Consider the following 17,277-nt stretch of genomic DNA (forward strand, 5'->3'; position numbering starts at 1 on the left):
GTCAGCCACCTAACTAATTAGTCAGCCAGCTTCACATCTAAAATGAGTATATATAGCTAATATATAGACAATTTAAAAAAGATGAGCTGCTTTGCTTTTACCAAGTTGAAAACATCTGGAATATAATCAAAAGAAAGATGGATGATCACAAAACAACAAACCAAGCTGAACTGCTTGAATTTTTGCACCAGAAGTGGCATAAAGTTACCCAAAAGCAGTGTGTAAGACTGGTAGAGGAGAACATGACAAAAATGAATAAAAACTGTAATAAAAAACTGAGTTATTCCACCAAATATTGATTCTTAAAACTTTATGAATATGAACTTGTTTTCTTTGCATTTTTTGTTATTTCAAACATTTCTAACTTTCTGCAAATAAATGCTCAAAATTACAATATTTGTATTTGGAATTTGGGAGAAATGTTGTTTGTAGTTTATAGAATAAAACAATAATATTCATTTACTCAAACATATAGCTATAAATAGCAAAATCAGAGAAACTGATCCAGAAACTGGAGTGGTCTCTTAATTTTTTACAGAGCTGTAGATATTTAGAACAGTCCAGCCAAACGTCTTTCACAAAACAAACCCTTAAAAACGCACATTCCTAAAACACATTTAGTATATATGAATAAAGGGAAATTTTAGTATTTCATTTTTTATTATATTTGATTTAGTGTGATTTTTTTCTTTATCAAATTTAGGTTAAAGTAGCATCATACTTGTTCACAGTAGTTTAGAAATAAAATAAATAGGATGAAAAGCATGAACAGTGTCAGTTATGTGAGCTGCAAATATAAGAGAAGATCTTTTAGGTTTTGAGTAGCTTCAGTCCGTGTTTATTATAAACCTTCTTAAAGCCAGCATGTTCCATGTTAATAGCCTCATTCCAGTATTTTCTGCTCTGACAAAGAAACTCTTATGAATGCATACAGAATGAGGCAAGGGGGCAAAATAACAGTGGCCATTCTGTTCATCTTATTATGGATGCTAAAGGGCTGCACCTGTGTAGTGAACAGTCACTTTTGTTAGCCAAAATGGGGTTTGTAATAGCACAGAATATTAGCAAATCTGCCCATGTATGACATATGTGTTGAGTTTTAAAAGCAATATAAGCAAGACCACGTATTTTAAATTACTTCATTTCAAATGGCAACATACCAAAAATAACATTGAATAGAAGCTGGTTTCCTCAAGTTAGCATGGCTTTAATTTTATAATGTTATCTGGTGAGTATTGAATTCATTCATTCATTCATTCATTCTTAGTAACATTGCTATTAATTTATTAAATTGTGTTAATTTATATATAGAGTTTGCACAGTGTTTATTGCTGCACTATTGGCTTCCATTACTATCTATATTTGCCTTATACAGCTCTGGAAAAATAAGAGATCATTTAAGAATGATGAGTTTCATTGATTTCAACACATTGAAGACCTCTGGAATATAATCAAGAGGATAATGGATGATCACAAGCCATCAAACCAAACTGAACTGCTTGAATTTTTGTACAAGGAGTGGCATAAAGGTATCCAAAAGCAGTGTGTAAGACTGGTGGAGAAGAACATGCCAAGATGCATGAAAACTGTGATTAAAAACCAGGGGTATTCCACCAAATATAGATTTCTGAACTCTTACAACTTTATAAATATGAACTTGTATGCTTTGCATTATTTGAGGTCTAAAAGGTCTGTGTATTTTTGTTATTTCAGTCATTTCTCATTTTCTGCAAATAAATGCTCTAAAAGACAATATTTTTATTTGGAATTTGGGAGAAATGTTGTCTGTAGTTTATAGAATAAAACAACAATGTTCATTTTACTCAAACATATACCTATAAATAGCAAAATCAGAGAAACTGATTTAAAAACTGAAGTGGCTGAACTCTATCTCAAACTATCACATTGATGTTACTTGTTGACTTACCGTTATACTGCATATGTATTTATTTACACCAGGACCACCATCTGCACCAGGCAACCCCATCTCCACAGTAAACGAGACAGCGGTGACCTTGGAGTGGAGTCCTCCCCGGGACAGTGGTGGGAGGGGTGACGTCACCTATAGTGTCCACTGCAGGAAGTGCTCAGGCGAGGTGGCCCCAGGAGCCAGCGGGGCAGGAGAGAGGTGTGTACCCTGCGGGAGCGGCCCCCACTTCAACCCCCGGCAGTTCGGCCTGGCTCATCCCAGAGTGCTGGTGACGGAGCTGCAGCCTCGCACCAACTACACCTTCAGCATCGAGGCCCTGAACGGAGTCTCTGACCTCAGCCCCAGCCCACGTCACCTAGTGTCTGTCAACGTCACCACCAGCCAGACAGGTGAGCCACAATACACACACACACACACACACACTGTTCTCTGCTCATAGTGTATATATTATTGTTTGTTTTAGGACATACTTGTTTTTTATTGTTTTTTATGTCACACCTCACTTCTTCTGCACATTTCACAGTTGTCATTGTCTGGCAGTAGTGGCAGTGTTTCAGTAATGAATAAAGACAAATTATGCACATGCTGTTCTTTTCAGAACAGAGGTCTATTCATACTTACTCAAGGACTGTAGAGGATGCGAAATGATAGAATCAAGCAAATTTCCCTTATTCAGAGTTCCTGTGGGTCCTTAAAAAGTCTTAAAATGTCTCAAATTTAAATCTGGGTTATTAAGGTCTGAAATTGTCTTAAATTTACTGTAAATTACATAGTAATAGGTATTACATTTTCAAATGGTGCATTTAATGCCAGTGAAAAAAACACAGTGGCCTATCGTAAACATGTAATCCGGGGAGACAGCTAAGATTAACGGAGAGCTGACTAACATTAGCGACGAGTTAGCTAACATTAACTATAGCGGCAAGCTGGCTAACATACTAACTTTAGCTAGCTAAAGTGAGCTAGTAAACGTAACCAGGAATAGAACTTATGAATAGGGGAAAGCTAGCTAACATAATACCATTAGCAGCAAGCTAACATACTAACTTTAACTAGCTTAAACGAGCTAGCTAGCATTACCAGGGATAGAACTAAGGTTAGCGGAGAGCTATCTAACATTAGCGGCGAGTTAGCTAACATACTAAAGCCACTGGTGCTCTATAGTACTACCCTTAAAGGTACATCATCAGTATATAGCATCAGTACATAACCAGGTGTAATGGGAATCAGTGTGTTCTTACACAGTATTTGTTCAATTTATGAGGACAGTGAGCTCATTGAGTCATTCAAAAACAGAGCTGTGAATATTTCTTTGGCTCGAAACATGAGTTTAAAAACAGGAGTTTATTATTTATTTTAAAAAAATCCTGAGAAATGGATTAGAGGAACATATTTTCCTTACAGCATAAATGGGAATCTGTTTCATGAGAGCACAGCTAAATGGAAAAAATATTTTGCAATTGAAGCAGAAACAAAGACATTTCATTTCCTATTTTGTGCTATTCAAGTTTGCGCTATACTGTGTAGCACTACAAAAATACTTCTGCAGTATTTGTCACTCATTCTCTGCTTTTCTGCCATGGCTTTTGATATAAAACAAGCTCCTTTCATCTATGCTGTTGACATTTAATGCTATGTGACAAGAGGCCTGAGTACTTTAAGGTCACATACACATTGTGTGTGCATTCTTATGTAAGACCATCTATAGGCTACAGTTGATTTGTATGTCAGAACATAGGACAAGCCATTTTTCTTACTTGTTTTTTTAATATTTGTATTAGAATATTTGAAATTGATGCTCAAAATCAATACATTTTCAATCTTTTATTGGATTTATAATCTGAGTTCAAAATGAAACAGTTGTGAGTCACATAGAAGCACATTTAACCTCTTGAGACCCTGTCTGCTCATATGCGGAAATTATTTTTCTGCTTCTCTGCACCATAATACATAATATTTTAAAATGTTGACCCTTTGGCCTCATATGGAAACACTGCCCTTAAAATCTTAAATTCTCATAATTATTTTATGTTTAAAACTAGTTAAATTCCTTTTTTTTAAAAAGCTAAAACATATTTTGGACTAATTGGGTCCTTCTGATCCCAAACAGCAAGGACCATTTATAATTGTTACAATAAAAAAATATTAAAGTTTATTTTTTATACTTGTCAGGTCCTACTAATGCCAGTCTGGGTCCCAGGAGGTTGAAATATGTCAGCCCAAAGATTTTATTCAACATTTCATATGCTGCTCATGACTGCACTCACTGAACCCAAATTCAAGGCATAAACTTTTCACTCGCAAACTTCTGATGACAGACAGACACCTCACACACCTTCACCACTCTGGAGCCCTGGCTAAAAATCTTTTTAATAAAACATCAATGTTCTGTGCCCAGTCTAGGAGCGTTACTGCATCTGATGCTTGTTAGAATAAGCCTTTATAAATGATAACCTTGTCCAACCTTGTGGTGTCGACTTGAATTGTATCAGTATTTAAGGTCTGTTTTTAAAAGAAATAGTCACTGTGAGCTTAAAAGACAAAAGAAGAAAGGGGCCATCCATACTATTATCAGCAAAAAATACAAACATCAGGACCTGCCATTGTTTGGAGTTGTGTTAATACCCTTCAATGATGCATCCTTAATGCAGATAAGTATATTTTAATCTTAGAGCAGCATATGTTGCCTTCAAGATTACATCTTTTATATTGACGTACATACATGCAGTTTCAATAAGACAGTGCAAAATCACATGCTGCATACATAACAAAGGCATGGCTGCTAATGCACTGACCTTCTTACTGTTCTGACCAGATGTTCTTGCAAGATGTTTTAGTGCCTAAAACCAGTACTTACTGAAACACTATATTGATTGAATATATCGTATCTTACAGACTATAAGATGCCCTGTATTAAAAGGCACACGCTTTCAATTAACATCTATTTTTTGGTCTATATTAATACATAAGACACACAGTGCTAGCCACTAATAACTGCAGTGCTAGCCACGGTTAGCAGCAGTGCTAGCCATGGTTAGCAGCAGCCCTAGCCACGGTTAGCAGCGCTTAGCGCTAATAGATGCTGCCCAACAGCATTACACTGAGGAAGTATTCCAGTAAGCCAGGTCACTGAAAGCTAGCAGTTTGTCCCATGTAGCTTGTTTTAACATGGTAAACACACAAGCTACTGTCAAGTGTACTCACCCTTGAATGGCGAAAAAGCTAGCGCTGTGGTTAGTGGCTAATGCTAATACTGCTTCAGCCTCAATGCTGGAGAAACTTCACTGAAACTCCTGTATAAAGCTGGACCTGTCTGGTAGAATTTATACACAAGGTGTACCGAATTACAATGTGAAAAATACGATTTAAATAACTTTATCATACTTTCAGATTGCTCATTCCTGAGTAAAAAAGAAAAGAGTAAATGATCGCAATTGAGCAATCAGTCATGTAATATGAACGTAGCTTCATATGAATGTTCACATGTGTTAGTCTGAGAGTAGGGAACTATGCATTGGCAGGCCATAAATGTCACAGTAGAAGACTTTACAAGGACATATTTATTGAAAAGAGAAAATGTTTTTTTAGCTCTGTCATGATGATTTATCCATAAGAGGGTCAGAAATGTGAAGTGGGTGTGTGCTCACAGTGCGTTAGACGGCTTGTGGTTATGTGCAGTGAGCAGATGTGAGTCACCCTCCTCCCTGTCTCTGATTGCAGCCTCGCTCTTCAGCTGCAGGCAGGGTTTCAGTCAAGGCTAATCCTCCACTTCATACTGTGCTTAAAGGGGGCTCTCGTAGCCCTCTCATGACCTCCCCGCCCCGGCCCAGTGGGCTTTAGGGGCTGATGGGGTGCAGAGGAGGGACGGAGACTGCCCTCGCCTGCGGGAACGTTTGATTTAACCAGAGACTTCATCAGATTTGATTGCTTTGTTTCAGTTCCGAATTATTTTCAAAAATACACTGAATACACAAATCAGACTGGATACATTGATCTATCTACATTGGGTATGAGAAGAAGTATGGTCTTGGTCAAGGAGGTAAAAAAAAAAAATAACAATACTCCAGAAGTCCTTTTACCTATTCTGTAAAAAAAGCATCTGCAGCACCTATTTAAAAAAATAAATTAAAAATTAATTAATTTGTTTTTTTTTTGTCAGAAAGCCACAATATGATAGCCCATGTGGAATCTTACAAAATGTGGAAAAAGATTAACAATTAAAAGTTTAAACAAAACAACAAATGAGCAATCACTGGGTCTGGTAGTGCTCCACATCACCTGGCTAATCTTTACCGTAAAACATGGTGTTGGCAGTATCATACTAGGGGAATTAGAAGATGTACAAGGAGACAATTAAGTAACAACTACAGAACTAAAGTATTCAGCCTAATTAATGAGCAGGTGTCAGGGTTGCAAAGTAGGGAGACAAGGAGACAGACGCAAATACAAGTAACTTTTATGAAAAACCAATAAAGAAACCAAAATAAAACACAAAACAAGATAAATATACACTACACTTGAGAAAACAACAGATAGGTCTACAAAGACTAAACAGAAAGAACAAAGAGAACAAATTGAGAAAACAGACGAGTATTGCGTACAAGAACTGACAAGGGAACACAGAAACAAAAGAGCTATATACAGATGGAAGTAGACAGGAAATAGGAAACGCCTGGGGACAGGTAATGAGGGGGCGGAGCTGCAACATGAACACAGGTGAAAACACTAAAGCGGAGACATATGAGGAACACACAGGGCTGAGTGAAGGGGAGCACATGGGGAAAGAACACACAGGAGAGCCAGAACAACACAGCGACAGACAGGAGAGAACCAAAACAGAACAAGAACGTGACAGCAGTTCACCTTTCAGTATAACAGTAACCTGAAGTATATATCCAAAACAACACAGGAGTAATGGCATGAGCACCTAGCTGCACCAACATCTGTATCAAAACAGAGGAATCACACCAGGGTCTCACCGAACCAAAGATGACAGGCATAAACAAAATCTTAAAACTTAAGACTTTGACCGATTTTAAATATTACTAGCATATGGTCCCTGGAGTTCAATAAATACATCATTAAATATATCCAATAATGATCAGGTTCTCAGTCAATTTTTGGCCTATACTAATATGATCCTGATATATTTGTTCATCTGTAGTTGTAGTCAGTTGCATCTGCATCTAGTCAGTTGCATCAGTGCATTTTTGCACTAGCGTAGTGTGTTATTTTGGAAGAGTGCAGTGCATAAAGATGTGTACTGTGTCTTATGCGTTAGAAAGTGACATTATTGACATTATGACATTAACTTAAGAAATTGTTTAATTGAATCACAAATTCTGTCACGTAAAATGTGTTCCTATTTGGTGCTGACTTTCTAGTGTAGAAAACAGACATTAGAAATCATTAACAAAAAAAAAAGAAAACAGGATAAAAGTGTGTAGGAGAAAGGAAAGGGAAATGGTAATACAGAAAGTGTGAGAGAGAAGCTGAGGAGCAAGATGAAGATACAGGCTGTCTGTGTGTGTGTGTGTCTGTGTGATGGAGAAAAACAAGGAGAAAAAGTGGAAGTAGAAAAGAAAGTGAGAAAGAGAGAGAGGGTGAAAGAAAGTGTGAGAGAGAGACTGAGGCACAATGAGGGCCGGAGAGAGCGCACTGGACCAGGACACTCACATCAACAGCCTCTCGCGCTTATGAGAGCCGACACTGCCGTTGCTGTGGAAACGGCACCCGAGGCGTGGATGGAGGGAGAAAAGAGTGATGGCGGTCGTGCCGGCGCTCCGAGTGTTCGGCCTCTCGTGTGTACCGTTAAAATATTCAGCAGGCAGATCCGAGAGCAGTCGAGCGTGTGTTTGTTTTCAGTGTATGTATCTTTAATCACACACAGACATGATTGAAATAAGATCCATTACTTCTAGCACATAAAGCTGTGACAACAGACCTGCTAATACAAAAATCACAATTGCAGAAACATAAATCTATTTCTATACATATTTATATTTATTTATATAAAGTATGTATACCGTAAACACTCATCAAACTTGTTTAAAAAAAAAACTGCACTCTTAAGGCCAGTTCATGCTTCTGCATGAAACCTACAGTGTTGCTGTGTACCCTACGCCATAGCCCGGCGCGCACCTTCCTGGAAATGTTACTACTGCCGCAGCTGTGAGCAGGGCATTTACACAGAAGAGTGACGCAGAGCTGCTGATACACGCAGACGTATAAACCCACTCCACTGTGTAGCACACTCCCACAGGATATGCGTAGGCTACGATGTAGGTTCGACGCAGAAGTATAAATTGGCCTTTTACGCATGTAGTGGTCTAGTCAGCCTGTCATGTGGTAGTACTGCAATGCATTAAATCGTACACATATGGGCCAAAAGCTTAAGGTGAAATACACATCAACAATGAAAGTAAAGAAAAAATGGAATCTCGTTGATTTTGAGAGAGGCACGACCATTGTCACAATGTCTTAAGCAAAAACAGCCAGTCAGCTTACTGGTTGCACAGAGTGGAGAAGAGAGAGTGTGCTAGTGGGGAATCCTACCTCGCTGTGGAGATGTGCACAGGCGCAGTAGTCATAACAAGCCAAAAAAAAAAATTATGCATGAGTCGATTACTATAAACTTTTATTAGTTCGATTTCAAATATGTTTCTTAAATGATAATACGACTTTGGTTTCCAATATTTTGGTCTCTCCTCCTTCAAAAAGATGGACGTCTAGTGTTGGATGACTGGAAGAAGCTCCTGGTTGCATTGCAAAGATGGCCAGATGCCACTGGTTACAATAATTACCATCCATTGCGCTGTCAGTGGTAAAAATGTAACACTGTGGATCCAGGAACGTTAAATGCACATACAGCTTCAGAAATGGAATGTTCAATTCATCTGACTCTCACTATCAGGCCTCACTTCAACTCAGTTTACATTGCCTTGCAATGAAGGTGCACTTAAAATCCTTTAATTTTTCCAAAAATCGTCAGTGCGCCTTATAATACAGTACGCCTTGTGTATGAATTTTATCAGGTTTAGGCAGGTTGTAAGGAGCAGTAAAGCCAGTCCGCTGAAGTACAGCGTTATAGAGGAGTTTCAGTTTAGTTCTCCAGCACCAGGGCTGGAGTAGCATTAGCATTAGCAGCTTTCCCCGTTTAGAGGTGAGTACTATCTGCCTGTAGCCTGCTCCTAACCCCAGCTAGCACTGCAGGAGCAGCATTAGCATTGGCCGGTAACTGTGCTAGCTCTTTCAGTGTTCAGAGGGAGTATATTGGACTGTAGCCTGGAGAAATTAGAGAAACTAGGAGAAACTAGGAAGATTTCCATTTCATTTGCCTGCTCTCTTTAGCTGTTCAGTTTAGGCACAGCTGGCTTTACATAAATAAATGAAAAGGTGACAGCTGTATATGTATATACAGTATGGCAGCCTCAAATACAGCGTTCATGTCTTGCTCTTTCTCAGCACATACACCATGCAGGCATCCTTCTTTATGTCTGTCGGGAGTCGTTCATCAAATTTGACAGTGCTGGATGCTTTTTGTGCTTCTGCTTTCTGACCCAGATGTTTTAACCCTCAGCCCTCTTGTTCCTCCCTCATGCAATATTGATGTGTGTCTGTGAGTGTGTGAGTGTGTGTTGGTGTAGAAGTGGGATGTGTGGTTATTTGTTTACCTGTGTGTGTAATTGCTTGTGTGGTGTGACAGTAGGGGGTTTAGACAAGGGCAGCATGTCTGCAGCTACAGAGCAAGGCTTACAGAACTGCAGGATCTCTCTCTCTGGCTCTCTCTCTCTCTCTCTCTCTCTCTCTCTGTCTCTCTCTCTCTCTCTCATTCTCAGTCAGGCTCATTAAGGATGAGAACGTCAGCGGCTCTGTTCATCACTCTGGTCGCGGGCCCAAAACAGGAGGGCCTCGTTTGTACCAGTCCTCACTCTCTGACACCTTCATTAACACTTCACCCTGTGTGTGTGTGTGTGTGTGTATCGATGGCTTCTTCCCTTTCCTGCTCTCTCTCTTTTCTCAAACCCTGTACTTCTCTTCTTGTTCCTTAACTCATTGTTTCATGTGCTCTCTCTCTCTTCCTCTCACTCTCCCTCTCATTCCCATTGTCTTTGTCTGCCTTTTCTTTCTTTCATTCTTCTTCTCTTCCTCTCCCTATTACTCTGGATCTCCATCTCTTCCTCACTCTTTTATTCTCTTTCTCTTTCATTCTACTTTTCTTCAAAATTTCTCTTCTCTTTCACCCTCTTCTCTTTCTCTTCCTCTCTCTTTATTCTTCTTTCATTTACCTTCTCACCATCATCACTTCCTCACTCTTTTTATTCACCTTCCTTTTCTCTTTGTCTCTCTGTTTATCCTCTTCTTTTCCTCACTCTCTCATTTATTCCCCTTCTCATCTGTTTGTTCATTTATTCTCTTTGTCATTCTTATTTATTCTCCTTTACTTTCACAATTTTGTTTCTTATCTCTTCATCATTCTCTTTTATTCCCACACTGTAAAAAAAAAATGTAGTTTTTACAGGAAAACGCTGGCAGCTGTGGTTACCAGAGTTTTCCTGTTAAAATTACAGACGATAAGTAAATAACTCTACTGAAAAAAAATGTAAATTAATTTACAGTGATTGAAATCACTGCTAAATTACAATAATAATCTGTCAAGTTTACACAAATTAAATGTTAATTTTGCATAGCAGTGTTCTACATAAAAATACCCTTTCCTGTATTTTTTACCTCTAACAAATGTCTTTACTATTCTCCACTGTATATGTCTCAATTATTCCACTTTTCTTCCACACTCTCTCTCTATTTTCCTTCTTTATCTGTCTCTCCCTTCAACTTTCTTACTATTTTATTCCCCTTTTCTTCCTTTTTTCCTCTTTTTCTCTCTTCCATTCTCCATTTTTGCACCTTTATTATTCATGTCCCTTCTCTTTGTCGTTGCTCTCTTCTATCCTACCTTTTCTCAGATGCTCCTCTTTCTTGCTGTGTCTTTGTGTCAATCTCTCTTTCCCACTTCTCTCTCTCTATCTCTCTCTCTCTCTCTCTCCCTCTCTCTCCCTCCCTCTCTCTTTCTGTCAGAGCTGTGGTATTGCCCTTGTGTTGCTGCTGTGTTCTGAAGGCTGCTGACACACTCTGCCATGCTGTCAGCAGTGTAGAATGTGTGTGTGTGTGTGTGTGTGTGTGTGTGTGTGTGTGTGTGTGTGTGTGTGTGTTTGTGTGTGTGTGTGTGTGTGTGTGTGTGTGGAGCCGCTGTTTGGTGCGCTGACGTCCCTGCACCATCACTTACTACACACACTGCATAATTCATCACCTCCAAAACCTCCTCCCTCACACAGCTCTTCATGCTCTTTAATTAGAAGCACAATTAATCCTCTTCCTCTAAGATGCAGATCAATCTCAATCCATCTTCCTTTTCCTCCCTCTCATCATCTCCCTCTCTCTCTCGCTCTCTCTCTCTCTCTTTCTTTTTTATATTGAGTTTAATTTTTGTGTTTTACATTTCCTCAAAAATGTTGGTGTATTTGTAGATATTAGAATTTTAATTCTATTATTGAATCTCTCGCTATATCTTTCTCTCTCTCTTTTTTCCAGTGAGTGTGATAGTAAAGGAGAGGAAAGGCCGGGACAGCATCACGTTGGCCTGGCAGGCTCCGGAGCCTTCCGACGGGACCGTGGTGGAGTACGAAGTCACCTATTACGAAAAGGTTAGTCCCGTTGGTGTTACGCCAAACCAGGCTAACTGCCTAATCACCTTTCTGGCCCTGTCCAAGCCTGGTCTGATGGTCTGACATATGGTAACTGCTGAGCCATAGCTTTTTATCACACCCTGGGGAGCCACTGGGATGTCAGCACTCAGATAGATTCTGTTTCGACCCAATTAGCATCCCTGGATGACTGGGCGACCCTAACCCATCTTCCTCTTCATCCCTTCAGTGACATCGCTGTTCTGGATGATTAGTAAATGTGTGATTGAAGGACGTTTATGACACTTTAGTCTCATATACGCATTCATTGAGCCTGTCCGGGTGACCTAAAGCAATAAGTAGTTCAGTAAAAAAAAAAAACAGTATACATAATTTTCCTCTTATTCAAAATGTAGTCCGTTAGATGGGACATGGGTAGTGTGTCTAAGTTGGCTCTATTGGTAAAGCATTTAGGCTAATGTAGATAACAGGTAATATGTGTATAAACTGCACCGGCTTGTGCAGTATAACTGCAGAAATACAGAATTTAAGTGAACCACAGGGATTCAAACTGTGCTGGCAATCTGTGATAATGGAATACGATAATAATGTTGACAACCAACTGGGTGGAAACTGTATATTCATTATCACAAACTGCACGCCTAAATTCTCACACATATTAATCTCAAATCATGTTGAGTTTTTAAAGTGCCCACAAAATGGAAAAACTATTTTTTTTTACAAAGAGCTGTATATAAACCCTATTAAACCAGTCCACAGTCATCAATTTCTCATTCCTAAAAAAACTCTCTCACATACACACACACACAGACATAAAAACTTACAAACATTGACATGCCAAACGTCATAGCATTGCAATTTGTAGACTGAAGTGAACTCTTACCTCAGTCTACAGTTTACCGTGTACCTAGCATACATCATAGAAAGCATTACCACCCACAGTGGACAGCAAAGGGATTGGTAATGACCAAGACTGATGGCATCTGACTGTAATTGTCTGTGTAAACAGATTAGAAATTCCATCCACATTCAGTGCAGATCAAAGCAGTGTTCTTTATCTTCCATGGGACCTGGCAAATTTATGGAACATAATGCTAGTTTCTGAAGCATGTCAGTATAGATTTCTCTGTTCTACAGTGGGTTAGCTCCAACCTGTTACAGCCCAAACTGATTTTAAAATGAGACAAAATACAGGAAACCCAATTAGAACAGAGCTTTTTTAAAAACATATAAATACATATATATATATACATGAATATGCAAATACTTTTAAAAAATCGCTAGTCATAACTAAACATCACTGTTACAATTTCGTGAAAAGTGATGCAAAGACTCATGAACAGATTTTGTTTTAATATGTAAGTTTTTAATCGTTATAGATAATAGATCTTCTATTATTTTAAAATTATTGCACCTCAATTGCAAGATATTTGACTTTTCTGGTGATATCACCACAAATCCTCATTGACTGTTTTATTTGTGACCAAAAGCTACAAAGTAGAAATCTTTATTGGACCACACCTACCATGGCTGTATATGTGTATTTATATTTTTTTAGTTTTGTATTTAACAGCAAAAGTCTCCCTTTAACCAGTTAAATAACCATTTAAGTATCCAGATGTTTCTGTATTTGAGTTGTGATGGTTCTAAACGGAAGCACCGCCTTTACTAAACAACCACTGAATTTCTCATTTCTTATGTAGCATCAAAAAATAAACACATACCACGCATGTCTCCGTAGATCAGCTCCCTTAAGGAAAGGGAGGAAAATGTGGAAAATTTAGATTTGTGGCTTTGAGAAGGTGCTGCGGCGCTTCGCCAGCAACCTGTACTTCCCTTGGCTCTCCTCCGGGAGGGAGCGGGAAGAAGCAGGATGATTATTATGATTTATGCAGGTGATTATGGGCTATATGGCTTTGAGATGAAGATCACAGATGGGCAGGCTTGGCAGCTGCCGTTGTGCACGCTCCGTTTGATGTCGGCCATTTGGCCCACCCTGGCTTCGGCCTAGGCTCGGTAAACTCGGCCATTTTTCACTCTTAGAGCACGCGGACCTCGATCGGAGGGAGCGGCCTGCCCGAATGAGACGCCACACGCCGCTGCCTGAAGCTGACATGAAGGAAGATGAATGGATATCAATAAGCTGTGAAATATTAATGCGGACACCGGGGTGGCTAATTCTCTTTAGGACAAGACAATAGGATGATGAAGCGGCTGTCTGATGCCTTCCCAGGGATCAATGCAGTCTGATCATTTGTTGCAATGAGCGCTGGTTGCTATGCTGCGGGAAACCTCAGAGGCTTTACAAAAAATCGCACTGATTCGTGTTTTTTCTTACTTGCACAAGTGCAGAAAAAGCACTGTTAGCAATCGGCGAGTCACTTGACATGAAAGAGCACCAAATTTAGGCTTGGGAACTAATTGCTAATTGACAGTTGACTGATCTGAATCCAATCTGCACACTTTGTTCCCCTTTTTAAACATGTGTTCAATACATTGATGCGTGGAGAACCAGCAAGTGCAGATAGTGCAGTCTCAAACATCAACAGCAAGAGAGCATTTCCGCTGCGTGACAGCATGCTGAAGACGAGCTGAAGAAGTATAAAGAAGCAGCTGCTTACACTTCAATACTGCAGTCGTCCACAGCACCCTGACATCATCCATCACTGTCTGATATGGCAGCGCTGACTGTTAGAAGGGGGCTCAACAGATTGAGGCACAGCGAGAAGCCTCAAAAATAATCGGATGTCATCTTCCCATCAGTGCAACCAGCATCGACCAGGTTTACAAGAAAAGAGCTTCAACGATCACCTCTGAACCCTCCCACCTAGAACTCATTCAGCCGCTTCCGTCTGAAAACAAAACTGCCAGAACAGCGTGTGCTGAATTTGGTGTTTTTGTCATGCAGCAGCCTGCAACAGTTTTAACTCCTCCTACTTTCAGTGTAGTTAAACATATGGAATTAGAATTCTTCCTTTAATGAATGTATGCAGTGAACATACACACTAGTGAGCAAACATACACTGTGGACAGTTAGCACACATGCCCAGGGAAGTGGGCAGCTTCTGCCTGTGGGCACTCCTGGAGCAGCAGGGGTAAGGGGTTAAGGGACTTGGTTAAGTGCCCAGAAGTGGCAGCTTAGTGAACCTGGATATCAAACCCACAGTCCTGTCATCATTAGTAGCCACTGCCTGTCATTTTAGGTTCTGACCTTAACTACCTTTTTTGTGAGGCCAAACAGAACAGAGCTAATCAGACACATTAATGCAGACTGAGTAATAAAGATAGGTATAGAAATGGCCAGATGTGTGTAATATATAGTGTTTTTTGTTTTCTACAGACAGAATTAAATACTAGATAAATATGGTTAGGTTATGTAATCTAGGTTATGTATATTGGTCCTGGGGATATGGATCTCTTTCACAGAGAGGTTAGGGCACAGTTAAAATAATTCCTGTCATAAACAAGGTAAAAAAAAAGTCCTACATGGCCATGTGTTCTATAAGAAATAAAGTGTGGATTTTTTTGCTCTGCTTCAGAACCAGAGGGATCAGAACTACACAGTGCTGAAGACCAAATCCAACAGCATGACAGTTGAAGGGCTGAAGCCAGGCACTACCTATGTGTTCCGGGTCAGAGCTCGCACTGACGGGGGCTACGGCAACTACGGAGGAGAGATCGAGCTGGAGACAAGCCATGAAGGTGAGACCAAAGTCACAGTCACAAACACACACACACTCTCTCTCTCTCTCTTTCTCTCTCTCTCTCTCTCTTTCTCCCTTTTTCTCTTACACACACACATTGATATCTCAGTATTACACATTAAGCTCACTTAGTAAGGAGAGTAATACAGTATGTTGAACAGTTTTTTTATTTTATGTTTTATTTGTATACAATATTAATATTAATATTTACCAATTCCAGTGTATTACAGTTATTTAAAGGGTGTATTGCATTATTATGCTAATGCTATTATGTAATCATGATTTTGTACAAAAATAGTATCCTTGAGAGTCATTGAGCATTGAGCAAAGATGTTCAAAAGATGTCCAATGTGTGAGATAATTACAGAAATGTTGGTACCACTTTATAATAAGACTACCTTTATAAAGGGTTTATAAATGGTTTACAATTAGTTTATTAACGGTCACTAATGAGGTTGTAAATGTCTTACAAATCATTAATAATCAGTTATAACACATACGTAGAAAGGGCAACAATGACCTGTTGTTTGCCAAATAGTGAACCTACAGCCCTCTATATTGTTGCCCTTTCTATGTATGTGTTATAACTGATTATTAATGATATTTAAGGCCTTTACAACCTAATTAGTAGCCATTAATAAACTAATTGTTAACCATTTATAAACGCTTTATAAAGGTAGTCTTATTTTAAAGAGGTACCAAAATATTTAAAAACAATGTTCCTCAAAGAACATACCCTACAGTGCATAATATAATAATGATTCAAGGAATCGGATACAATACCAATGTTTAAATATCTTTAATAATTAAAATGTCTTTCATTAAAATGATTCATTCAACCACAGGAGCTCTTTACCAACCGTGAAGCATGGTGGTGGTTGCTTTGACCCCTAATACACAATATTGGCATGACATTTAACTGTATTTTAGAGCTGTAACCTACTAGGGATTCTACTGGGGAAGGTAGAATTTGGGGATGACAGTTTTTGCTGCTTCCTCACAGTAAGATTACCTATCTAGCATCCATCACTGTTCACCACGTAGCAGGAAAAAAATAGTTCAAAAGTTCTGTACTTTGTAAACAGCTCCCAAAAATACACCCCTAAGCCATTGTAGTTTTTCAAAAATGTCTCGCACCCTAAGGTATGACATCACACACCAGTACAAGTCATTTTCAGTCGCTGACAAGCTCTTCAAACTTGTTGGAATAGAATCCCTGGTGGCTCCTCTAGAAGCTGCTGTAGTAAATCCCCAGAGTTTATAGAGCTGCATCGAGAGAATAAGATAATAAGAGATTGTTTTGAAAAATCAAGATTCTAGGATTTTGAGTGACATGGTTTAAGTCACAGCGTTACCAATTGTGTGTAATTTCATATTTTGATGATGTCACTATTATTTTAAAATAGAGAACATAAGAAACACAAGAACATCACTGCTATGGTCAGATGTCCCTAAACTTTTGACTACTACAGTGTTCTCCCCTCTGACTTCTTTCATCTTTTCGTTCTAACTCATTCAGGTCTCCTTTGTTGTCTCTGTCCTCCCTCTCTCCATCTTCTCACTTTGAGAAGTCTCTTGTGCTGCTGTTTCCCCAAAACGCTGCCGTGTCTCTGCACACCTACAGTTAAGAGCTGGGCTAGAGACATCATTAAAACCCACTATAGACTGACTGCAGTTTTAAAAGATTCTTAGCACCTGACTCCACATTACATTACCCAGCAGTACAAGTTAAAGAGGAGGATGAGTGTTCAGGAAATTACACACACAGTGTGGGCTGGGAGCTGCCTTATTTAATCATTTATCTACAGCTGTAAATTAGAAAAAAGTTGAGACAGTATGGGAAATGCCTATTTTATTTGAACTTTGCCTTTTATTTATATTGCAGAAATATGAACCCAAGATATTTCATACTTTGTGTGCTAATCATAATTTGAACTGA

At 39.1% G+C, this 17,277-nt stretch overlaps 1 protein-coding gene across 1 annotated transcript in view; it reads left to right on the forward strand.

The window, feature by feature from the left end:
• ek1 (eph-like kinase 1) overlaps positions 1 to 17,277 on the forward strand; it is a 135,183-nt gene that overhangs the window by 64,506 nt on the left and 53,400 nt on the right. Inside the window, exons 5-7 of the mRNA XM_022681064.2 lie at positions 1,960 to 2,319; positions 11,522 to 11,634; positions 15,174 to 15,336. Of these exons, the coding sequence (XP_022536785.2) occupies positions 1,960 to 2,319; positions 11,522 to 11,634; positions 15,174 to 15,336 (636 nt within the window). The remainder of the gene's footprint in view (positions 1 to 1,959; positions 2,320 to 11,521; positions 11,635 to 15,173; positions 15,337 to 17,277) is intronic.

Source organism: Astyanax mexicanus, chromosome 1 (assembly GCF_023375975.1).
Source record: "Astyanax mexicanus isolate ESR-SI-001 chromosome 1, AstMex3_surface, whole genome shotgun sequence".
NCBI classification, from domain to species: Eukaryota; Metazoa; Chordata; class Actinopteri; order Characiformes; family Acestrorhamphidae; genus Astyanax; species Astyanax mexicanus.